Source organism: Solanum pennellii, chromosome 6 (genome assembly GCF_001406875.1).
Source record: "Solanum pennellii chromosome 6, SPENNV200".
Taxonomy (NCBI): Eukaryota; Viridiplantae; Streptophyta; class Magnoliopsida; order Solanales; family Solanaceae; genus Solanum; species Solanum pennellii.
Genome location: NC_028642.1, coordinates 2681661 through 2706947, shown reverse-complemented (window position 1 = coordinate 2706947; position 25287 = coordinate 2681661). Strand labels below are relative to the sequence as shown.

Genomic DNA, 25287 nt, shown 5'->3' with positions numbered 1-25287 from the left:
TCTTCTCTTCTCCAACAATGTCACATCCATCAATCACTCATTCACAAATCTGCTTCACTCAAGCAATTCATCGAACACTTGATCTGCGCCATTTGTTTTCTATCAAATTTCTCGAATTGAGTTTTGTTACTGTGTCTCATCTATGTATTATAGATGAAGAACTGATTTCAATTACTAAAGATGGTATGTTGTTAATCACCTTAAACATAGAGCTGCATGGCTCTTCTTTTTGCTAAATTGTTTTTTAAAGTGAACTTTTCTGATCTGATGGAATGGTAAACTGTATGCAGGGCACTCCAGTTAATATCATTGTGGGCTCTCATGTGTGGATTGAGGATCAATCCGTTGCTTGGATTGACGGACAAGTATCACAGATTAATGGAAAGGATGTTCAGGTCCAGACATCTGATGGGAAGAAGGTATGTTAGCTTTTTTACATGGAACAATGTTTTATTCTTGCAGTTTCAGTTTGCTTGTTTGTTTTCCTGTGATAATTTCACTGTGTATTATGGAATCCAATAGGATGAGATTCTAATTTATATATGCTAACTGATTTATCTCTCTTCAACATCAATTACATACCTAGTCTAGTCCCACAATTGGGGTCTGGAGAGGGTAGGATGTTTCTGATAGACTCTCGGCGGAGTCTCAAAAAAGATGTAATCAAAGTAGGATTGAAAGGAAAATAATGATAGCAACGTAGCGAAATTAAAAAAAAAGCAAGTGAAGTGATGTAGTAGTAAAAAGTGAAGAATAAGACGCGAAGTGAATACTAAATAGTATACTACGATACTGTAGGGGAGGTCCTGCGGAAAAATAGAGCGCCTTGCCTCCCACATGAAAGTATGACAAAACTCGGCTACCTACAATCCTTCTAACCTAATCCTCGACCTCCACACCTTCATATCTAGGGTCTTAGTAAACTGGAGATGTGGCATAACCTATCTAATTACCTCCCTAAGTTATTCTTTGTCCCACATCTACCTCTCCTGAAACGCACTATAGCCAGCCTCATTTGCATGCCTCCTCTTCACATGCCCTAACCATCTTGGATTCTCATCTTGTTCGCCACAGAGGCCACCTCTCACCTTGTTCTGTATAACCACGTTCCTAATCCTATCTTCCTAGTGTGCTCATTCATCCATCTGAGCATCCTCATCTCCGTTATCTTCATCTTTTGAACGTGTGCGTTTTGAATGACTAGTGACTAGCACTCTATCTCAATCAACAGTAAATTTTTCAATTTAATTGGCTTGAAATGAATTTCGAGTGACAAAGCTATCATCAAAACTGCAAATGAATGTATTCTTGGTGATGAAGTGTGTTGCATATTCTGTGAGCAGAGGCATATAGAGAGTCAAATACAAAGTTACTGGGTTCGTACAAGCTCTCATCTATAGCCTATACCCGCCTCTGTAAGGTTAAGGTGTATATCACTTCCATATTAGTTTAGAATTTATATTATATAGTAAGTAAAGTACCTTGCACCTATGATTGTCTGCACTCACATAGCTTTCATTACAAGAGGAGTGTAGGATTATTTGACATATATTTGAATTGTCTTTCCAACTCGTATCTAATTCACTATATCCTCCTCTGTTTGTAAGGTTAAGACATATGTCACTTCCATATTAGTTTCAGAAAAATTATATTATATTTCCATCATAAGGAGAGTGTGAGAAGTATTTACTATATCCTTTCTTTCCTCTTATATAGGACTATTTTCTCAGTTTCTTCCCTTTTGTTTTCTACCATTGGTTTTATGTGATAAAGGATGCCTACCAAAGTGAAAGGTAAGTTTTATAGAATACCTGTAAGACTGGCAATGCGAGATGGTAGTGAATATGGGGCTTTTTAAGTCCGACATTTCCACAAGATGAGTGTTGCAAAGATGCAAATGCTAAGATGAATGTGCGTTTATACAAGATTAAAAATGAACAAATTCACCAGAAGGTGCAAGTAGCACAGGTTGAGGATAAAGTGTGACAAGGTTAATTAAGATAGTTTGGACATGTCTTGTATCGACCTACAGATGCACCAGTCTATTAAGTATGAAACTATAGTAAGTAAAGGTGTAAAAGGGGCGGTATACCTAAAATCATACAGAAGAAGTTGTCTCAAAAGACCTACAAATCTTTGGTATCAATGAAACTTCGCTAAAGATAGGGCACTATGGAAGAAAAAAATCCTAGATGATACCTACTTGTTGATATAGGTTTTAGTCTTGTTAGTAAACTTTTAATATTATTATTATTGTTGTTATTTGTATATTAACTTATTTATACTTCATTTTATTTAGTATGAAGATGATAATGTGAATTGAGCCTAAATGAAGAAGTGTGGGTTCATATAGTCGACCCTAACTTGTTTAGCGTAGTAGTTGCTGTTGTTTTTTTGTTTAAGAATGCATTATAAGCTCAGTCTCGTTCCTTCTTATGTTGCACTGTCACAAAATTTTAATGCAGCAGACACAATTCTAATTGGCAATGTCTTCACTCGTAACTGCTTACCTATCTTTCACTTTTCAACTCATCTAGGTCACAGTAAATTTATCAAACATATATCCCAAAGATGAAGATGCTCCTGCTGGTGGAGTTGATGACATGACCAAGTTATCATATTTGCATGAGCCTGGCGTCTTGCAGAATTTGGCTTCAAGATATCAACTCAATGAAATCTATGTAAGTTTATGGTCCAATTTCTGTATATTGGTGAGATGAAAAAATGAATTGTTGTATCTATCGGTGGTTCTATCATAATGTGACATTATGACAGACTTATACTGGAAGTATTCTCATTGCCATCAATCCATTCCAAAAGTTACCTCATCTATATGATCGCCACATGATGGAACAATACAAGGGAGCACCACTTGGAGAATTAAGTCCTCATGTCTTCGCTATTGCTGATGCTGCTTACAGGTACTCCTGTTTCAACTTCCACTCCCCATGATTTACCCCCAAACACTATACAATTGTTACTAAGATTATAAAATGAATCAGGCAGATGATAAATGAAGGTAAAAGCAATTCAATATTGGTCAGCGGTGAAAGTGGGGCTGGTAAAACTGAAACTACTAAAATGCTTATGCAATACCTTGCTTATTTGGGCGGCCGTAGAAGCACTGAAGGTCGAACTGTTGAGCAGCAAGTTCTAGAGGTAAGCTGTATGATCTTGATGAGTCGAGCTTGTTTAAACTCTTTTTCCCCTTTAACTTACAAGGGTAGGTTAGCCATTGGCAAATTTTTCTTTTGAGGCTTTAGTTCTGCATAACTTACGTTATTTTTACATACTGAAGCTCTGTGGCATAAATGCTGCATTTGCTACGGCACTTCCTACGTGCTGAACATCTGAAGTACATGACATGAGACCATTATTTGATAAAATATGAAGTAAATATGGTAGTGCTACTCAATTAGCTCTAAAAATGGAGAAATAAATATGGTAATTTCGTGGAACATCTCTGTTTTGAATGTGTGGATATGAATGAAACATAAGATACATTACAGGACAAAGTTTAAGACAGAATGAAAGAAATGAAACTAATTGAAGTGAGAATCTTTACTGTAATGTGCAAAATTCTTGAGAAAGGTAACCTATTACTGTTATTATGTTAAATACAATGATTTTTATTACTTTTATAGATTAACTATTACAAAATAATGGTATAGACTAGATGTCTGAGAAAGTTCTGAACAAAATGACCTAGTAAGATCAATAAAGATTTTCTGAAGGGCATTCAAAAGAGATCATTCTTGGTTCTGATGAATTCGTTAGCATTTTGCTTTGTTATAGACTTATAAAAAGCTTGTGAAGGGGTCACTGTGCTCTATGTAATATATCATTGTACTTTCCTTCTTATTTATTTGAATATAATAATCTTAAATAACCTGTTTCATGTCTAAAAAGTATAAATCATTAGGGATGAGGGAGCTTCAAGCTTAAGGGTCGTCAGTTATTTTCTTCTGCCTTCTTACTGGTTTTGTTATTCTTTTAACTCTGGTTTATCTCCAGTCAAATCCAGTACTTGAAGCATTTGGCAATGCAAAAACAGTTAGAAATAACAATTCAAGGTGAGATACTGTTCCACTCATGCATCCAATTAAGAAGTGACTAATTTAGTTGTTTTGGCATACATTTTTTCTTCTGAATGCTTATACTTATGTTATTACAGTCGTTTTGGTAAATTTGTGGAGATTCAGTTTGACAAAAATGGAAGAATATCTGGTGCAGCTATTAGAACTTACCTCCTTGAAAGGTCTCGTGTTTGCCAAGTTTCAGATCCTGAACGCAACTATCATTGTTTCTACCTTCTATGTGCAGCACCCCAGGAGGTAATTGGATTTAAAGCTTCTCTCCTTTTTTATATTTTTCAGCTCTTGATGTAAACTTATTTGATAGTCTTGATGTCTTTCTGACAGTTTTTTAATCTTAACAGGAGGTTGAAAAGTATAAGTTGGGGGATCCTAAAACATTTCACTATCTTAATCAATCGAGTTGCTATGAACTAGTAGGTGTAAGTGATGCTCAAGATTATCTGGCAACAAGGAGGGCCATGGATGTTGTTGGCATTAGTGAGAAAGAGCAGGTAATGCCTTGGTTCCTTTAGTTTGTGCTGCAGTTTTTATTTTGATTCAGAGTCTAAGAAGTCACTCGTTTCCTTTTCAGGAAGCAATCTTTAGAGTAGTGGCTTCCGTTCTTCACCTTGGTAATCTTCAGTTTGCAAAGGGCAAAGAAATTGATTCATCAGTGTTAAAAGATGACAAGTCTAAGTTCCATCTTCAGACTGTTGCAGAGCTTTTGATGTATGTTCTTGGCTTTCAAATTTTACTTCTCTCTCTTAATTTGTTCTTTGTTGATGAGAGTTTGATGTGATTCAATTCTTATATCAGGTGTGATCTTAAGGATTTGGAAGATGCACTATTGAAACGTGTAATGGTCACACCTGAAGAAGTAATAAAGAGAAGTCTTGATCCTGATGCTGCAACAGTTAGTAGAGATGGGCTTGCTAAAACATTATATTCTCGCTTGTTTGACTGGTATGATTCTATTTTCTCAACCAGATCGTTTGATGTGGTTTGTTACTGATTATTTGACACTAAGATGCACAGTTTTCAACTGCTTACAGGTTGGTGGACAAAATAAATAACTCAATTGGTCAAGATCCGAACTCAAAATCTCTTATTGGTGTTCTTGACATTTATGGTTTTGAAAGTTTTAAAACTAATAGGTAGGAGTCAAATCATTGGAGTACACAGGATATTGTTGAATGTGGTGTTTCGACATTTGACTCTTTTGACTTTTGTGTACCAGTTTTGAACAATTCTGCATTAATTTCACAAATGAGAAGCTGCAGCAACACTTTAACCAGGTATTTGTAGTTGAAATTTTAGAGAATTTCTGTCAATATCTTCTAAGCCAAAAACTGAACTAGGGTATATTTGTTTTCCAGCACGTGTTCAAGATGGAGCAGGAGGAATACACTAGAGAAGAGATCGATTGGAGCTACATAGAATTTGTGGATAACAAGGATGTTCTGGATCTTATTGAAAAGGTTTCCTCATTTAGTTTAGCAGAGAAGTGCTCCTCAATATGTACATCCATTTCTGTTTCTCTGCATTCTACTTGTCATGTGTCTACTACAAAAGTAACCAGACAAGGAGACTTGTTTAGTGAGTGTTGATCAGAATTTTCTTGGATTCTGACTTTCTAATACTAATTTGCATTGCATGTGTCGTGCACATAACTGACAATGATCAAAATTGATCTATCTAAAACCCAAATAAGTTGCTTTAACTGGAAAGAGTTCTGTTGAAGACATTGATATAGATTTTTCTTCTGCAAATCAAGTCTTTTTTTCTTTGATTTCTTTTTGCGTTTTTTTAAAAATGTATGATGCCAAATATATTCTTGTCAAATTGTAGAAAGATCAAATTGGTCTTAGTTTGACAGTTATAGACACAGGTAGCTTCCAAATAAATTTGTTCGTATGAAATAAAATCACTAGAAATTATTCAATTGATGTTACTCGAATTTTTGAAAGAGAAATTCATCTCATTTCATTTTATTTTAATTTTACTGATTGATTTTGTTAGATCTTTTTAGTCCTTTTATCATGGTGTTCTCTTTTAATTTAATAAGTTTTTATTTTTCTTTCTTGTATTAATCCATTATCTTTGGTTTTCTAGTGGACTTCTTTATTTGTTTGTGTAATAAAATCTGTTTTTCTATTTAGGAAAACAGCACTATCAGGTCCAAATAGATTCAACTATTGTATTGGAAATTACTAAAAGTTATCGGTGCAATAGATTTCTGCAAAGACACCGTTTCTCAGCATTTACTGATTCCCTTGTTCATCACTTTCCACTTAAAAGAGCCTACCAATTTTGTTGTACTGCACCAGTTGTAAGCTGATTTGTATTGCTTTTGCAGAAACCTGGAGGTATCATTGCTCTTCTTGATGAAGCCTGGTAAGATGTATAGCATTTCATCTGTATGTATGAATGTTATACTGCTATGTGCATTGATTCCCTGCATTTAATGTCTCTGTGTTGTATATGCTTCTATCTTGGCAAGGAATAATTTAATTGATATTCTCTTTGATATGGACTCTTCCAGTATGTTCCCCAAGTCAACTCATGAAACATTCTCTCAGAAGCTTTATCAGACATTCAAGGTCCACAAACGATTTATCAAACCAAAACTGTCTCGCACTGATTTTACCATTGCTCATTATGCTGGAGAGGTAAACAGTTTCATCGAGTAAGCTGTTCAGTCAAATGTTCTTGTGTTAGATACAGGTATTACTAACAGTAAAGGTCATTTTTTTGGTGTCTTAAACCCTTACTTTCTGTTCAGGTTCTATACCAGTCTGATCTGTTTTTGGATAAGAACAAAGACTATGTTGTTCCTGAGCATCAAGATTTGTTAAGTGCTTCCAAATGCTCATTTGTAGCTGGCCTCTTCCCTCCTGTTGCTGAGGAGACAACCAAATCAGCCAAGTCGTCAAAGTTCTCATCCATCGGTTCTCGTTTTAAGGTAGTTACTGACTTGCATATACTTTTGACAGATTTTGGAGAACTGAGAATATTTTTCATCTTAGCACTAACAGGATTGCCAAGTCCTTACTGCTTTAAAAGAATGTGAAAGTCTGATGTTCTGATTAAACTGGTGCAGTTACAACTTACATCATTGATGGAAACTCTGAATTCTACGGAACCTCATTATATCAGATGCGTGAAGCCTAACAATCAATTAAAACCTGCAATTTTTGAGAATGTTAATATTTTGCAGCAACTGCGTTGTGGTGTGAGTAAAATTTGACATTTTCAGATGAAGATTTTGTTTGTACTCTCGAACCATATGCTTAGATTTTGTTGTTCTCAGGGTGTTCTAGAAGCAATTAGAATTAGTTGTGCTGGCTACCCTACCCGTAAGACATTCTTTGAGTTTCTTAACCGATTTGGGCTTCTTGCTCCAGAGGTCTTGGAAGGGAAGTAAGTACTGGTTTTGTGTGCCTAATCCAACAACTTTATGTTTTCAAAAGCACTTTAATTTATGGATGCTTGACTTTTTGATGACGAACTGACATGCTATCTCGATTTGACCTTCTTGTGGACAGTGCCGATGAAAAAGTTGCGTGCAAAAAGATTCTGGAGAAAATGGGGCTTGCTGGGGCTCAGGTTAGTTGACGTTTTGCTTTGCTTATCCCCAAAGCTGATTTTATACTTATTTGACGTCACAATCTATAGTTCTACATTTTTCAATTTGATGTATCTCTTTCTCGTCTAACACTTTCCCATAATTTTAGTAGAAAATCAATGTATTAGAACCTATTTCAACTGGTTGATATGGCTCATCTCTTAAAACATCTCTGTTATACCTATTTTGCAAGGTGTGATCTCAGGTTGACCGAGCAATTTCAAGCAAGGAACTAGGTTTTCGTTGCTGTCTTTTTTCACTTTAAGGATAGAAAATCATATTCTTATTTTTGAAAAGTCAGGCATAATTCTAAACCATGGTTAATTTGTCTGTTGTCTTCAACAGTTTTATGTCCACTTTTTTATGGATTGCTGGCATGTAGGCGGGCATTGCTTACTATTGTTTTCTAAAAATATGCTGAGGGCTAGGATATTAATATCCACTGTTCACATGGTTAAAATTGGTTCATTTGCTTGTAGTAGTTCTCCACAACATTGTCATACATTTTACATGCAGCATTCTTAAGGTTGATGCACTCTTCAATTCAGCGTAACATGAGGTCCCAAATTTATGAATCAATGATTTTGTCGGACAAATGGTCTTGCAGATTGGGAAAACGAAAGTTTTTCTCAGAGCTGGTCAGATGGCTGAGCTGGATGCACGCAGAGCACTGAAACTAGCCACAGCAGCTAAGACAATTCAAAGGAAAATTAGAACTCATATCACTAGGAAATACTTTCTTGCATTGCAGAAGGCTGCAATTTGCTTACAATCCTCATGTCGAGGTTTGTCTATTTATATATTTTTTCTCGATCAACTATTCAACTTGGGGACTCTGTTTTGTATGTTCTAGATGTTTTACGCAATGAGCAAGGATTATTGCAATTTATTTAGTGTCACTGCTTCATATGAGGCTCATTGGCATGGAAATGTTTGCCTTAGAACCTTGATGACGACACTGAAGCGCACATAAAGCGAGGCAAAGCGCTCAACCCGTTTTGAGCCTCGCTTCAGGGCTTAAGCGCGCCTTTGATAACACTGTTCCCATGGTATTAGTTATTCTTGTATAATCTTATTCTTAGATTTCTATTACTACATGTATTTTTAGCCTCGGTTATCCTGTTATCTTCTTGTTATTTTTGCTTGTTGCTACTGCCTCTTTCTCTTCGTTCTTTGAGTTGAGGGTCTATAGGAACAACCTCTATCTTCACAAGGTAGGGTAAGGTCTGTGTACACACTACCCTCCCCAAACCCGCACTTGCTAAATTATGCTGGGTTTGTTGTTGTTGTTTTTAATGAAAGATGTGAACCTTCTTTTCTGTATCAATACCTTTTCGACATCTGTTGTTTCACCCTTCAGAGAGTTTATACAACCATAAATTATGGCACACGGTTTTCTTTCATATTCCTTGTTGAAGGGCTCTTATAGTTTTGACTTACAAGTTGCTGAGTTCCATAATAAGGAAACAATGTTGACAAGATGCATTTGGCAGCTTTCAATATTAAAGCGATTACTACTATTTTGATAATATCTACCAAATTCTGTGTTCTCGCTTTGTGATGGTCAACAGGAAGGCTTGCTTGCAAAGTGTTCGACAACATGAAAAAAGAAGCTGCTTCTATCAAAATCCAGACAAAATTGCGTGGACACTTGGCCCGAAAGTCCTACACAGGACTCAAAATCAATGTCATTGCTCTTCAGACAGGAATTCGAGCGACAGCTGCAAGAAAGGAATTCAGATATAAAAGACAAACCAAAGCAGCAATTATTATACAAGTTTGTTTACTTGTTTTCTATTGATTCAGAGGATTGACCAAGTCTTTTTGTTCTCGCTATTAACTAGAAAAGTTACTTGCAGGCACATTGGCATGGTCACAGAGCCTTTTCATACTACAAGAAACTCATAATTGCATCAATAGTAACACAATGCAGATGGAGGGGAAGGGTTGCAAAGAAAGAGCTTCGGAAACTAAAGATGGTAGTTTTTGGACTGTTATCCCATCTATCCTGTATCACATTTTCAATTTCCTTTGATTGCACTGAGATGATGCTCTCTGACCTAAGTAATAATCTGCTAGCTATGGCCTTCACTTACACGGTGCATAATTCACCTTGTTTGTTGTTATTTGCATAACGAAAGGCTAAAGTTATTCTGCAGCATGATGGATCACTTAATTGCTTCTCTGAACCTTTACCGGAAAGAAATGAGCATTATGAAGCTTCCTGTTGGTAAAACCCATCAGGCGTGGTTAGGATTCTCGAGCAAAGCAATAAAAACAGTATCAGCAATTTAATCTTCTGAACATTGGAAGTCAAATCAAAAGCATGCAGTCTACATGTAATTAACAATGAATACACATGTCGATGAGTGATGAACTCAGAAGTCCTTTGTCTAATTACAGATTTAAACCTTCTTGTTTCACATATTGTGGTTGTCCATATAGTATCCCTTGTTTTGTAACAGATTTGTCGTTTGCTATTGATACAATAGAATTCTTATTTTTGGTCTATCCATATCTAACAGTCTATTGCTAATATTCTCATCGCTTTTGGATCTATAACACACATTTCCAATATCTTCAGGCTTCAAGAGAAACAGGTGCACTAAAAGAAGCAAAGGATAAGCTTGAAAAACAGGTTGAAGAACTTACATGGCGTCTGCAGTTGGAGAAACGTCTAAGGGTAATACACTTGAATTAAGCCAATCTCGCATTTCCTTTTCCTGCAAGATACATAAAGCAAGAGGAGAATTAATCTGAAAATCAGTGGGGAACAAGATATTACTTGAAAGCTAAATATAATTGCCACTTTTGACCTTGTGGATTATGATAAGTTGTCCATTTTGAGAAAGAAACACTGTTTGATGCATTATTTCACAGACGGACTTGGAAGAGGCAAAGAGCCAGGAAATAGCAAAGCTGAAGAATACCTTGGAAGATGCGCAGAGCAAAGTGGATCGAACGAATGCACTGCTCATCAAGGAACGTGAGACTGCTCAGAAAGCAATTGAAGAAGCAACCTCTATCGTGGAAGAGAAGCCGGTTCTTGTTGAAGATACAGAAAAGATTGATGCTTTAAATGCAGAAGTGGAAAATTTAAAGGTACCGACACTGAACTCGTAGAGTAAACTCTAAGTGCTCCCAACCTGATGTTCCCCCATTAAAGAACAAAGGAAAGAAGAATACAGAATTTGTGTGTAAGTTCCATCTTTTTTCCACTAACATATGGTTGATAGTTTCATGCTGATACCTTTATATAGGTGTTATTGCAATCTGAAAAGCAACGTGCTGATGAGATAGAAAAGAAACGTGCTGAATCGCAAGAATCAAGTGAAGAAAAGCACAAGAAGTTGGAAGAAACTGAAAAAAAAGTTCAACAATATCAGGAATCAATGAGCAGGTAGCTACTCAAATAAATTGATACCTGTTTTACTCCTTATCTACTGTAAAAATTGAGATCACCAACCTTTTGTTCAAGAATCCAAAAGAAATAACTAAAATACAGAATTGTCACAACCCAGCAAAGGGCCATGACCGGCACTAACAAATGCTGGCTCATTCATGGCAAGTAACAAATTTCATTTTTCAAAATCTACTTGTGGAGGGGGAATATCCTTCTGTTTATTCTTCTAATTGATCTGAAGCTAAGATTCAAACTCGAGAGTAGTGTCCTGAATAAAATACCAAGTTGTTGTTCTACCTCTTTCATGATAGGGAGGGTATGTTATCAGTCAAATTAGCTGGTATGATTCATGATAAGTGACAGTCATAGAGGCTTTACCAAGAAGTTTGACATACTATAATAGCTAACTATGCCTACTTAAGTATCCCCTCTCTAATATCTTAAGTTAGAGCATTCATTTCATACAATATCACACGGTATCAATGCAGGCAGAGGACGTGGCTTCAAGCTCCATCACCATCCATCAACAAAATATTTCTACTTGCTTGAGAGCCCAAAACAAAAGGGGCTCACATGTGGGGGGAGTGCTTCAAACGATATGAATAAATAAATGTATATCCTCTCTCAGTTCAAGCCTTTAGATGAGATGTTCATACATTTAGTTTTTTTATATAGATGTCCACACACCAGTTTAATTTGTCCTATGACTTGAAGAAAAATTGCTGAAGCTGTGCTCAGGAGGATCCATAAGTTAATGGTCCTCTTTTAGTGACTAATGCTTGTCATAGTCACCTCTAACTAATGTAGATGAAAGGATAGCTCTGGATCTATACCTGGTTTGAATACTTGTTTGGAATATTGCAATTAAAATTAAAGAATAGACCAACTCTTGTCCTTCAGTTATATCTTTGTACTATATAAAATGGATATCTAGGAGTACCTTGGATTATTTCAGGATTTAGTTGATGAAAATATTTGTTCGTCTTACCAATAGGCTCGAAGAAAAGCTCACCAACATAGAGTCGGAAAATAAAGTACTTCGCCAGCAGGCTCTGACAATGGCACAGAACAATAAATTGCTGTCGGGACGGTCAAGATCAAGTATTCAGGTAATGCTGAAAACCTTTGCTCATATTGGATGTTAAATCTATGACTAATTTTTCCCTGTTCTATGATATTGGCAGAGGACTGAGAGCAGCACAAGGAATAGCGTAGTAAGTCAAGGGCTTGCATATTAGTTGTCTAGTATATTTCTGACCTCTTTTGTTGGTTGACTAACAATTGTTTTTTTAAAGGATCTGCATAGCACTTCATTTTCAAGGGAGAGTGCTGAGGTGGAGGGAAGACCACAGAAATCACTTAATGATAAACAACAGGAGTATCAGGACTTGATCATCCGGTGTATTGCACAGCACCTTGGCTTCTCTAAAGGCCGACCTGTTGCTGCCTGCATTATCTACAAGTGCCTTAGGCAGTGGCGATCATTTGAAGTAGAGAGAACCAGTATCTTTGACAGGGTAATACAAACCATTGGCCAAGCTATTGAGGTCAGAATTAATATAGTTATACAATTTCACTGCGAATGATGCAGATCAATAAATAAATGCCTCTTTTTCACTTAAAAACTAGTTTTTCAACATTGTAGACTCAGGACAACAATGATATGTTAGCCTATTGGCTATCCAATGCATCCACTCTATTGCTGCTGCTGCAACGTACATTAAAAGCTGGTGGTGCTGCTGGGATGACCCCACAGCACAGGCGATCATCTTCAGCCACTCTATTTGGGAGAATGACACAGGTGAAAATTTTCCATTTCAACATTGATATTTATCATATATTTATCGCACTTGATGCTGATTAAACAATTTATAGAGCTTTCGTGGAACCCCTCAAGGTGTCAATCTTTCTCTCATTGATGGTGAGTCGGCCGGTGGAGTGGATAACTTACGCCAAGTTGAGGCCAAATATCCTGCTTTGTTGTTTAAACAGCAGCTAACAGCATATGTAGAAAAGATTTATGGAATGATCCGTGATAATCTTAAGAAAGAGATTTCTCCTCTGCTGGGGTTGTGCATTCAGGTTCAAGATATTGTCATAGACCAATCTAAATATTTGTTTTGAAATAGTAGAGATCATTCGATTCTAGGTGTACTAAAGCCTTTTTACATGCTTCAATCTATGGTTTAGGCACCAAGAATATCCAGAGCAAGTTTACTTAAAGGGGCAACAGCACGTACACTTGCAAATGCTGCTGCTCAGGAAATTTTGGTTGCTCACTGGCAAGGAATTGTCAAGAGCCTTGCTAACTTTTTGAACTTATTGAAAGCCAATCATGTAAGAGTCTCAGAAACACATTGCTTCTTTTTTTTCATGCTGTCTTTTCTTTGTTCCTCCCATTTACTTGTTTTGAACTTGGAAGGTGAATTAATAGTCTTTTGCATGATATGAAAGATAACTTGCTGTTTAACCTATATATGAATAAAATGTGTTGATATCATCAACCCATGAAATGATCTAATGATTATATATCATCTTTTCCAATTACTCTTCTGCTCTAGTTTAGCAAAATAAATATAACTTTCTTCTCTTGTGGATACACATCTTCACATAGTCCTTTCTGGAGCATGTCTTGTCTTTTGATGGATTTTGCTTTTTCTCTACCCTTCTTTTCACCAACAAGCAGAGCATCCTTCATATAGGTGGAAGGAATAACTCACACAGTAGTGAAAGATTTACACAGCTTTTTTAGGAACTTTCCACAATATCTTGCTAATACCTGAACTATAACATATATCATCTTTTGCTCCCAAATCCAATGAAAAAGCTAGTGTGCAGTACTGTGGAAGTTGTTATTGTTCTTGAGCTCCAATATCCACCTATATCTTTATACTCCCCCATCCATGTTTACTTGTTTATGTTTGATTTGCGACACCCTTAAGAAGCAATAAACAAAAGGGTAATTTTAATATATCACCTCTAATTATTATAAGTTGGAAGATGAATTGTACTTGATAAGAAAAGTAAAATGGGTATAAAATGAAAATTATCTCTTGGTTTTCCAAACTGAACAAGTAAAAGTGGATGGAGGGAGAATTAGAGACATTTTGACACTTGCTAGAGATGTGGCTCCTACTAGCAAAAAAGTCTAGGAAAACTATCATGGTGGAGTTCTTAGGTTCATGTGGTTTTACTTTAAGAAGTTTATAAAAGTGATGTGAATGGTATCTGATATTTTCCCATCTGAATATTGGACTTGAGTGAACAGGACAAAGAAGAGAAAGAAATCAGAACCAAAAGTAGCTATAACAATAGGACTGAAGTGGTTTTGCAGACAAATTTTGGAATTTATGATCCTTACTTTGGTATATGTATAGCTGATCTGCTCTGATCTTACTCAGATTACTAGTAGAAATAGTGAAAATGCTCGAACTTCTTGCTCTCCTAGTTCTTGTCGGTTGAATTGAAACTACACAAATCCGGAGCTCCACTATCCTCTGCAGTCCAACTTAAAAGATTTCGTGAAGCAATGGTGTTGGGTAGCTCTCATCATATTCTTATCAAAAGGGCTAATATGATATAGGATATGAGATGCAATTTATAACTTGATTCAACTCACCTGTGGTTACTAGTTATCTTTTCAAAATATAGCTAATTTGACAGATTACTGCTTTGCTCTATAGTGAAAGATCTTATGGAACTCTAATCATATTGACAGGCAGTCAGTACAATGTTTAGCATAGTAGTTAATAAAAAGCTACTTTTGTGTAATATAAGTAATATATTTAAGCTGAAGGAAGAACGGCCCAACTTTTCTGAAGATTGTGATCGTCTGTTGAGTAATTGATGCATTGAGGCAGAACAGTCTCAAGATAATTAAGTCATAAATTTATGAAAAGAAGTGTATATTGGTTCCTCGTGGTAGAAGGTTTATTTTCTCTCTTGTTTTTCAGGTGCCTCCATTTCTCGTGCGCAAAGTATTTACACAAGTCTTTTCTTTCATCAATGTCCAATTATTTAACAGGTCTGTTGTCGAGGGAATCTCATATTATTCTTATAGCTTCAAGATTCAGCTATATAATTAACCCTATTTTCTTTATTTGTGCCTCCTTACTGTAGCCTTTTGCTGAGAAGAGAATGCTGTTCATTTAGCAACGGTGAATATGTTAAAACTGGCTTGGCGGAACTGGAGCACTGGTGCTACAAAGCAACTGATGAGGTACCTTGGTCTCCTGCCACTTGTTACACACTATTCACCGTGTCTTTTGTTTTCACTGATGAAGGGAGCTTGTTCAGTATACAGGATTAGCTTGGGAGGAGCTCAAGCATATAAGACAGGCAATTGGATTCTTGGTAATGCATCTTGTAATTTGGATTAAACATACAACTGAATATCTATACTGAAAAGTAAAGGCAAAGGACACTTCCTCTAGTGCATATTTTTCAGGAAAAGAAACAACAGCAACATTTTGCCTACAAATATAAAATAGGAGGAAATTAAAATTGCAAATTTCTGTCCTTGCCATGTTAAACAAGATCTCTTTTCATACTTATTATTCCTAAGCAATATAATCATGAATGATTGTGTGTCACAGAATTTGAGTACACAAACCTAAAAACTGTAGTTCCAAAGTATTTGGAATGAGCTTTGTCCATATTTTATCATAAGTGATCCTTAATTGTGCTCCTTTTGGACTATAATAGGTCATACACCAGAAGCCAAAGAAGACATTGGATGAAATAAGCCATGATCTATGTCCTGTAAGTACTGGACTACTACATATTCCAAATACTATCTCTTGAGCCCATTCGTTATCATTTTCATTAAAGTTGTAAATCATGAACAGGTGCTTAGCATTCAACAACTTTACAGAATTAGTACAATGTATTGGGACGACAAATATGGCACACATAGCCTTTCATCAGATGTAAGCCTTAACTTTTGTCCAGAAAAAAAGTTCTAGATGTTATTTTGATACCAGATAATCTATAATTTTGATGTTCCTTTGTTTCATATAGTGCATATTGATTTTATGGCCATTCTCAAGTTAGATACAACAATTTTTCAATAGTATGTCCTCAATCCCTGCTTCACTACAGCATGAATTCATTATTTCTTGCTGGGAGTGGCTTATACAACTTAGAACACCGTCTCCTGCATCTTTGATCTGCCCAAAACACTCTTTACTTTTTTCATCTGCTGGCATGTAATGAGTAGAGTTTATCGATTATTTGACAGGTTATAGCCAATATGCGTGTATTAATGACTGAAGACTCTAACAATGCAGTCAGCAATTCTTTTTTGCTTGACGATGATTCGAGGTTGGATATACAATTCCATTATCCTAAACTTGCCATTACCTTTTTTTTGTGCACCACTTCCTTAGAATGTACTTTCACTTATCACTGATCGCCCTTGTTGATCATGGTTGCAGCATACCATTCTCAATTGATGACCTGTCAAAATCAATGGATCAGATTGATATTGCAGACATTGAACCACCCCCACTTATTCGAGAAAACTCAGGCTTCAGTTTCTTATTGCCACGTGCAGACTAATGGCCCTTAATCAGAATTCAGTGCTAGGAACTTGCAGACACACCTTTGATTTGTGTGAGCATCGAGGTGCGTATGACTGCATTAATCAAGCTCATACAATGTTCAAGCAATGTTGACTCATCTCAGCTACAAATGGAAATGTGTGTGTATATCTTTCTAGATGATTGCATATTTGAAGATATATGCTGAACCAGATCACTTTTTTTGATATTATACAAGTGCCTCAGTTTAGATTTCTAGCTTCATCGTTTGGTTTTAAACCGATTGAATTTGTTCTACTAGAGCTTCTTCCCTCTGTAACTACATTTTTTTTCGAAAAAGGAGGGGTTTCTATTTGGTACATGACTCATCTTTGTCTGTCTGACTCCAATTCTTTTCCAGGTATCAACTGAACAGTCAGTAAACTGCACTCCCAGACGGAGGAGACAGCGCCAGAAAATCGCGTTCAACCATTGGGGCATACTATGATGCAGCAATGGACAGTTATACATATAGTTGAGCAATTTTTGAAAAATATATACTTGTACCAACTTTGTCATGCTCTATAGTGGTAAGAGGAATCTAGCCATAATGCAAGAACCTCCTTTTGTTTGTACTGATCAACATAAAAGTCAGGAAAATTTTTAGGTAAAAGTTAGATTACAGTTTTATTCCTACATTAAATATAAATGTTATAGATTGTTTAATAAATTAAATAGTAAATAATCATATTAGTACATGAATCAATCACCATAAAGTCTCTTGAATGTGTATTATTTGTATTAATTTTATATTGTTGAACTATATTCGAGATTCTTTTTTTTGTTTTGTTCATCTTCCAATCTATATATACATAAATAATAAAGCTGAAAATAGAAAAGGTGATATGAGTTGTGACACCTCTCTATGGTCGATATTAATAATTATCTATTTTGTTTTATTTTTTTCCCTTCATTTCCTCTACATAAACAATTCATTAGATGGGTTAAAAAAAATCTCATAAAGTTTATGTTCATTGAAATAAAATCCACGTAACATAGTAATAACTGAAACTCATGTAACATTAGTAATAATTGAAACCCGCAATAAACCTAAATAGTCTCAATTATTATTACACAATATTTTTCATATTCCTTGTTGAGTGGCGAACGCAAAATTTTCATAAAGGGATGTTAATGATTAAAAGGAAGGAAAAAAATGAATTATAATATTAGCCCGACGAGGCTTCAACACAACCTTAAGGAGTTTTTGCAACCTCTTACACTATGTTTAGATCATTGTTATCAATTGTATTGTATTGTATCGTTACTATACCTACAATATTGTTTTGATTGTTACTTAAAATATATTGTATTGTATTGTTAAATTGCGTTGTTACGTAACAATGAAAACCCTTATTTTATGGAACAACCAATTTGGTGTGTTCCCATTGTTTCTTAATTTCTTTTTCCAATTATATATTTACATAATATTTCAAAATACTATTTTACCATTTATCTTAATTATTTAAATCTAGTCAAACCTCCTACCCTAGGATAATTAGGATACTTTAGTAAATTTATAAATTACAATACAGATATGATCAAATCAAACAATTAAAATGTTATTAAACAACAACAAACAATACAGTCTAGCCAAACATTGTATCTACCTTACAATACAGTACAATAGAGTATAATACAATACAATACATTATGAAACAATGGGTAACAATGATCCAAACAAAGTGTTAACCACCAGACTAAACCTTTTACTTGTATTAAAATGTCGCTTAACACCCCTTTGGCCAAGGTGGGTCCGCCCATGCACACGAGTAGGAACTAGTGTCCTGAATGCTATCAAGAGTAATGCTGATCCTGCAACATACACAAGTAATACACAGGAGGAGCCAGACACTAACTTTGAGCAATTGAACAAATTCAAGGTATTGTTAATGTTTTGGTGACTATGGTTTAACTGGTAAACTCGCGCCTATTTGGTTCACATAACCATAAATATGAATTATTATTAAAGATCACATTATTTTTTTTAAAAATTGTGTTTGAGTTATGATTAAAATATATAAAAAGTAAAATAATAAATGTTTATATTGTATAGTTGATTCATAATTGTCACATGAGCAGATTACTTCACCTATTTCGTGCAAGAGATTAGCCCAATGTGAGGCAGTCAAGTCCCACTCAACTCAGCTCTTTTCGCAGCCTAGTCTGTCTAACGTTTTAAGGACATTTTACTTTTTTCTTCCTTAGATTATTTTCCAGAACTTCAACAAGGAAATGAACACATAAACATACGGGCAAAATCAACCTTTATATTAATAATCAAAACTAATACAAAGGACTCACCCGTTGGAACAACAATTCTGCCAACTTCAACTTTGACGTCGATTTAAGGCACAATCACAAGTCAATTGTTGCCTTAGACACCTTTTCAAAACCCTCACGTTTTTTCTAAGTGTCTTGGTGAAATTCCAGACTTAATCTTTCCTCTTTCACCCTTAGGATAACAATTCTATCCTATTTTCTATTTCTAAAACGTCAAACACACAAGACTGTCCATTTATAAAACATGTGGCAGCCTTGTGTTTTACATTGCATAGTGTTGTGACACATGTCTACCACTTGTCAAAAACTTATTCCACTAAATTAAACTTCAGTTGACATCCCCAACTGATAAGGTATTTCAAATTTCGAATTCAAAAGATATTACAAGATACAAATGAATCTGGACACAAACGGTTATAAAAAGGTAACTGCTGCATGTGCTTGACATGTGACTTGACTGACTGGATTTCGGCCCTTTTTGCTGCATTTTCCCTCCATATTTTTTGCTCCAATACAATGTCTAAACATTGTATAGTGCCTCATCAAAGTCCATCCGAATTCATCCGTCCATTTTTCATGTTTGTGCACCATCAACACCTTGTCGCTGTCTTGCTTTGGCTATGTTAACTTTTAATCCACTCGTGTCATTCCTTGTTTCTTGCTGCGTTTCATTCACATTTGACTATCTTCAATTTAGCTCAGCTCGATTTTTCCACATTTGACCAGATCATGTATTTTTCGCATGCAAACTTCGCCCACAATCAATGTCGGTCAATGTCCACGCCATGTCATTGCATTTTGTCTTGCCAACATCCATTTCATGTTTTGACACTACCTTTCCAGCATTATTTGGTACCATTAGATCATGCCAACACTTTGCTCACACAACGCATGATTGATCCCAGCCGCACTTTGGCCCTTGACAAAGTCATTCATGCCAACTCTTTACCGCCACCGTGCCTATGTCAAGTTACTTGGTCAGGTGCCTACAAACTTAGTAATTCCCTTATTATAATTTTGATATATAAATTTTATATTTGTTTTAAAAGACAAAATAAAATAGCAAAAACAAACATAGAAGCTCTCTACCTCATGATTAACTTCCTTAAAATGTCTCTCTTGTCTTATAGAGCAGATTAAAAATATTGAAATTAAATTAATAGTTATACGTTTTAGGAAAATAAAATGTTTTAATATTAATTAATAGAAGATGAAACACCTCCTTCTCATTAAGTAGAAGACAATTAAGTAATTTAAATTTATAACTAAGGAAACTTAATTAGAAGGAAATAACTAAAGAATTAAAGTGCAACAACGTTGACAAATTTGTATTTGGTAGTGATATATATTGATTTAGCTACAACTCTTCGTATTCTTCAATATGAGACCAGATGAGAAATTTTTTTGATTCATGTACGTATTTAAAATTCTAGATATCCTAATTGACACTTGTCTTTTCACTTTTGCCTTTTCATAAATAACTTACAAGTCAAAAATTAATTAAAATAATATATTATTTAATTATTTAAAAAATGAAAAAACTTTGATTCATGTGCCTATTTAAAATTCTAGAAATTCTAATTAGCTCTTGTTCTTCTACATTTTGTTAGAGACAACATATCAATATAAGACTCTTCATTGTTTAATATTATACATGTATTAAATTTATTCTCTTTTTTTCCGTTGCTATTTTTTCCTCTTGATAACAATTTTCAGCATTTTTTCGGCTATTCTCACTTCCAACTTTTAACTCTCTTATCTTCTCATGTTGAATTATGCAATTTCCGTAAATTGTGCCGTGTCATCTTTGTAAGTTCTTAAATAACATTACGAAATGACCCTTTAAATTTAAATTTTAATTCTAAAACTGATTTATACATTAAAGTGATAGACTTTCCATACAATAACTTTTCAAATTCTTTCATTATGAGATTTATGATTACGATTACAAGCAATATAAATATATTTATTTATCAAGAAAATAATAATTCAATTATTAAAGAACTTAAGAACTTTAAATTCTACCATTATGTAATTAAAATATTTATATTTAATCAAATTTTAGTTTAGAAGAGGGACAAAATGATAACTCTACTTTTCACTTTGAAGTTTGAAGCTTTCCACTTCGTAAATTTTTATGTAACAAAAGTTGCATTGTATATCAATGTATGTGAATGATAGTGTTATACAGATCCACATCTTCAAATTGTATTTAAACATCTCGACACAGATACACACGTCTGAACATTCTTACAGTGAGACAGTAATGCTAATATCAGAATCTCAGCAACTTTGCACATAAAACCTATGTTGCTCGGACTCTTCAAAAATGTATGTCGGATCCTACAAAAGTGGTGCATTTTTAGCGGATCCGACATGGTTTGTGGTAGCATTTTTGGAGAGTCTGAATAACTAAACATAAGACCATTGCATATTATCTAGTGAGATAATACACCACCAGAAAAAGAACCACAAACGAGGCGACGAGTGTAAACATCCTTCGGCTTGATTTTGTCTCAAAAACCTGAAGGGAATGGAAGAGGCTTAAAACCAGCAACATATATATCAAAGGATAAATGAAAACGAGGTCATGTAGTGTAAAATACATTACCATCTTAAATTTATCCATGGTTCCAGATAAAACACCTCTTGAAGAATCCATATCATTGCCCTGAATAGACATACCACGAATTTATTTAACAACTATTCATATTGCAAAAGGCATGAAGCATAACGTAACTTGTTCTGTTAAGACCCACTGACCATTCTGTCGAGCATCCGGTTATGAGTATCCACTTCCTCATGTATGTCACCTGACAACTATTGGATATAAAGCATTGTAAGAAGTAAAACAATAAAGTTAACAAGTTCAACATGCTCATTATCAACAAGCAAGCTGTTTCACTTGATGTATACAAGAACAAGAAACGATGAAACTATTAAGTTGCACCAAAAGAGGAGAACAGCTTTTATAACCTGTGAACAATCACAGATTATTACTCATGATCAAGGTAACTCGATGAAGAAATCAGGAACCTCTTAGCACCAGCTTTTAGAGATTCGCATGATTATCTATCCTTTCTTTGAGTGATAACACGAAAAAGAATGACTTATAAGAGCATGCCCTCGAGGTGACAAATTCTGGATCCTAGAAAAGTTCAACACATGCTACATTTATATTTTTCCAACAATGTTCTTGACAGAGCAAGAAGACCTTCGACACCCAAAGGCATTAATCATTTATGAATGAACAAAAATATGGAGGGTACTGTCAGTGTGTATGTGCATACAAATAGACACAATTTACTAAGCAACAGCCTCCAATAATGAAAGAGTAGTTATAGGTTATCACATCTCAACAAGTTGGCTTCATAAGGTTTGCAACATTGAAATGCCCTCGACACTCATGACCAAGATATATACTTCAGTAAAGAAGACTCAGGTATGAAAGACTTGCCTTTTTGAGAAAACTAACTCTATCTTGCAGCCCATCGATTGCCCTCTCATTCTCTTGTTCATCAATTTCGTGCGAAGAGTATGATGAAGAAGCCCTTATGCCACCTTCCTCAATTCCATCAAATAGAGCAGCTCTATTGCCACGTTCCCTGAATTCAATTATTATCAATGTATTCCAATAAAGCTGGATGCAAAAAAGACTATTCTTTTATAAACTACACATCATAAAATGCAGCTCTGGTACTGAGAAGGTTCCCACCCTCGCATTCATACGAAGAACAGGCACAGAGGACGGGAGCAAGGTAAAAGTAAAAACTGGCCCCACTGACAAGACCAATATGACAGAGGAGAGGGGCTAGTTTATGGTAATGTCAAGGTACGGTACTAAAATTGGATCAAGCCTGAAGCTGTATATTTACGTCTCATACCATTTAAAAAGAGGAAAGCGTAAGGGAACAACAAGCAGACACACACAAACATGAATTCACTTTAATACTAGAGAACGAAAAAATGTGCATACATTTAAGAGGCTTTAGAACATATATATTTTGGAAATTGAGGTTGAACAAATGATAGTTAGCACCAAAAGAAGCACAAGTAGTATAAGCTAAACCAAGCCAATCTTATATTAATGACACCTTCTAAGACTCTTTTCCACCTCGATAAACTAGCAAGTTTAATATGGTCGGACAATAATCTGAGAGAGTAAAAATTAAAGGGGATCACTACACCTACTTCATCTAAACAGGGAAAAAATATCAAAAAGAAAATAAGGTTGCAAAGAGTGACATAATTTCCCTAGTAGATGAAGTTAAAACTCATGATTGGGAGGTGGATAGACTAGCTGAATTATGGCACCCTGGACCATTTTCGAGGATTGAAAGAGGGAGAAGACACTCTTAGGTGGATTCATCATAGCAAAGGTGTCTTCACAGTAAGCTCTGCCTACAAGAACCTGAATCAAATGGGTACTCAACTCAGATTTTTGCCTTGGAAGCTTATCTGGAAAGTCAAAATTCCATATAAGGTGGTAGTTTTTACTTGGTTGGTAGTTGAAGAGGGGAATACATGTGTCCTAGATGTTTTTTTTGTGAGCAACAGGCAGAGACAATCACCATCTGTTTCTTCATTGCAAGGTAATTAGACAACTGTGGCACTTATTTACCATATTCAGTGGCACAAACTGGACCATGCCACAAAGGGCAAGTCAGGCTATAGAAAGCTGGAACAATGAAGGCAGTGGTAGTACAGACCAAAGCAGATGGAGAATTGTCCCAGCAGTGGTTTGGTGGACCATATGGAAGGAGAGAAATATGAGATGCTTTGAGAGTGTTAGTAGTCCTTTACACAGGATTAAAATGAACTGCACAATCACTTTTTGCTATTTGTGCAGTTTGGAGTAAGTAGATTATCCTATAACTGTTAGAGATATCCTAGGTCCTTTGTAAGATGAAGTAGGATCTAGTCTAGTTTTGTTTTAAGTACACGCAACTATATGTAGCTCCATGATGAAAATTTGGGACCCCAGCCTTTAGTGCTGAAGATTAATACACAAAACTGTTACCGTTGTCAAAAAAAAACTCATGACGATTATACTCAAAGATAGAAAATTGTTCACCAGCTCAAGCTAGAAATATAACATATATATATCATGGTTATAAGTCAATAACACCTCAATCCTAGAAGATCATATGAATCCTCCGTGTTCATTTTGCATCTGGTCCTCAATGCTGCACAATTTGTCTTATAAGCAAATTGAGGGTTGTCTAAAGCTAGAATTTTTCTAAATCTCACACTTATTCTAGTATCTAACTAGATCAAGAGAACTCAGAATAACACCACAAAAGTACCACTATAAGATTAAAAAAGAAGTCATCAAATGGCATTGCTTTTTTCTTCTAGTTGACAACTGAATAATTCATTGTTTCCAATTCAAGTTAGTGGATAGCAGGTCAGTCCCTCTAACATCCTCCACTCAAATACCAGACTTAATCACCAGAACTTGAGGCATGTGCTTAACACACATCCGGTGTACTACCTTTGCCATCCTGAAGCAAAACATATGGTAATACTACTACTACTACTACTAAGGATATTAATACAAACAAATTATATCTGCAAATGTAATACGCAAAGGGAAATATTCAAGTATTAGGGTAGATTGTCCGCTGATGCACGAATTATACCTAATAAGAACATAAAAAAAATTCAAATTAAATGTACGAACCTTCGTGAATTCATATCTTCCAATGATCAATCTATTCAATTTGAAACTCCGGTTGATGATCAATAGTCAGGAATCCTCTAATTAATCGCAAAAATAGATCAAAATACTCTGTCCGATACAAAGCAAAAATAATAATATTTTTTTAACAATCTCACCAAAAAAACAGATAAAATGGAAGATCAATTGAAAATTCGTGAATCTATAAAATCCTAGAGTTATAATGTTACGGATCGATTGAAAATTCGCGTGCTAACCGTGAAAATGAAAAAAACCGACTGTAAATTATGGAAACGATAGATATATAAATGCGCCGGAGTTTTACCTGGAGCAGAGTAACAAAGCCGGTGGTGGCGGCGGCGGCGGCGGCGGAGAGGAGAAGCACTAGGAGGTGAAAGGGCCGGAGAAGAAACTACTGAGACCTTTGCTGATTACAGAAATTGACATTTTATTTTATTGTTGGATAAATTAATGGAAACAGTATTTCATTTAATGCCACGTAAAAGTATTTTATTTTTCTACTTATTAGACTTGTGTGAAAATAAGTCTAGTACGGAATTGTTATGTTCCTAAATTGATTCGAATATCATCGTTATTAAAATATTTTATAGAGAAAACGATTTCTTTTAGAAAAAAACAAG

At 35.2% G+C, this 25287-nt stretch overlaps 2 protein-coding genes across 3 annotated transcripts; one reads left to right on the top strand and one right to left on the bottom strand.

Moving 5' to 3' along the window:
- Positions 1-284: 284 nt before the first annotated feature.
- On the top strand, positions 285-17326 carry LOC107022009 (myosin-9-like). The gene is made up of 38 exons (XM_015222709.1): positions 285-419; positions 2538-2681; positions 2776-2921; positions 3003-3159; positions 4015-4073; positions 4175-4334; positions 4439-4588; positions 4669-4805; positions 4893-5039; positions 5129-5230; positions 5314-5371; positions 5453-5554; positions 6433-6470; positions 6619-6745; positions 6859-7038; positions 7177-7308; positions 7387-7496; positions 7622-7682; positions 8309-8486; positions 9273-9478; positions 9561-9680; positions 10286-10384; positions 10582-10803; positions 10962-11101; positions 12099-12213; positions 12289-12318; positions 12400-12651; positions 12750-12905; positions 12980-13186; positions 13295-13441; positions 15058-15128; positions 15224-15323; positions 15401-15457; positions 15809-15865; positions 15952-16032; positions 16344-16426; positions 16540-16729; positions 17045-17326. The coding sequence occupies exons 1-37, from the start codon at positions 285-287 to the stop codon at positions 16661-16663; spliced, it is 4590 nt and encodes a 1529-aa protein (XP_015078195.1). The 3' UTR covers positions 16664-16729; positions 17045-17326.
- A 3768-nt stretch (positions 17327-21094) lies between these two features.
- LOC107022066 (bet1-like SNARE 1-1) lies at positions 21095-25130 on the bottom strand. 2 transcript variants are annotated; one of them, XM_015222788.2, is made up of 6 exons: positions 24972-25130; positions 24650-24757; positions 22424-22571; positions 21730-21786; positions 21578-21637; positions 21095-21490 (listed from the first exon to the last, which is right to left on the bottom strand). In XM_015222788.2, the coding sequence occupies exons 2-6, from the start codon at positions 24661-24663 to the stop codon at positions 21401-21403; spliced, it is 369 nt and encodes a 122-aa protein (XP_015078274.1). In that variant the 5' UTR covers positions 24664-24757; positions 24972-25130; the 3' UTR covers positions 21095-21400. The 2 variants fall into 2 exon arrangements, with proteins under 2 accessions (XP_015078274.1, XP_015078275.1); XM_015222789.2 differs by having other exon boundaries at positions 22424-22556.
- Positions 25131-25287: the final 157 nt, after the last annotated feature.

Excerpts from the sequence above, each read along its gene's own strand:
- LOC107022009 (XM_015222709.1), top strand. The coding sequence starts at position 285 with ATGCAGGGCACTCCAGTTAATATCATTGTGGGCTCTCATGTGTGGATT. Across the intron at positions 4,335-4,438 it reads TATGTGCAGCACCCCAGGAG|GAGGTTGAAAAGTATAAGTT; the intron begins GTAATTGGATTT and ends TAATCTTAACAG. Across the intron at positions 5,231-5,313 it reads GAAAGTTTTAAAACTAATAG|TTTTGAACAATTCTGCATTA; the intron begins GTAGGAGTCAAA and ends TTTGTGTACCAG.
- LOC107022066 (XM_015222788.2), bottom strand. Across the intron at positions 21,787-22,423 it reads GAGTTAGTTTTCTCAAAAAG|TTGTCAGGTGACATACATGA; the intron begins GCAAGTCTTTCA and ends TATATCCAATAG. Across the intron at positions 21,491-21,577 it reads CCATGGATAAATTTAAGATG|GTTTTTGAGACAAAATCAAG; the intron begins GTAATGTATTTT and ends CATTCCCTTCAG.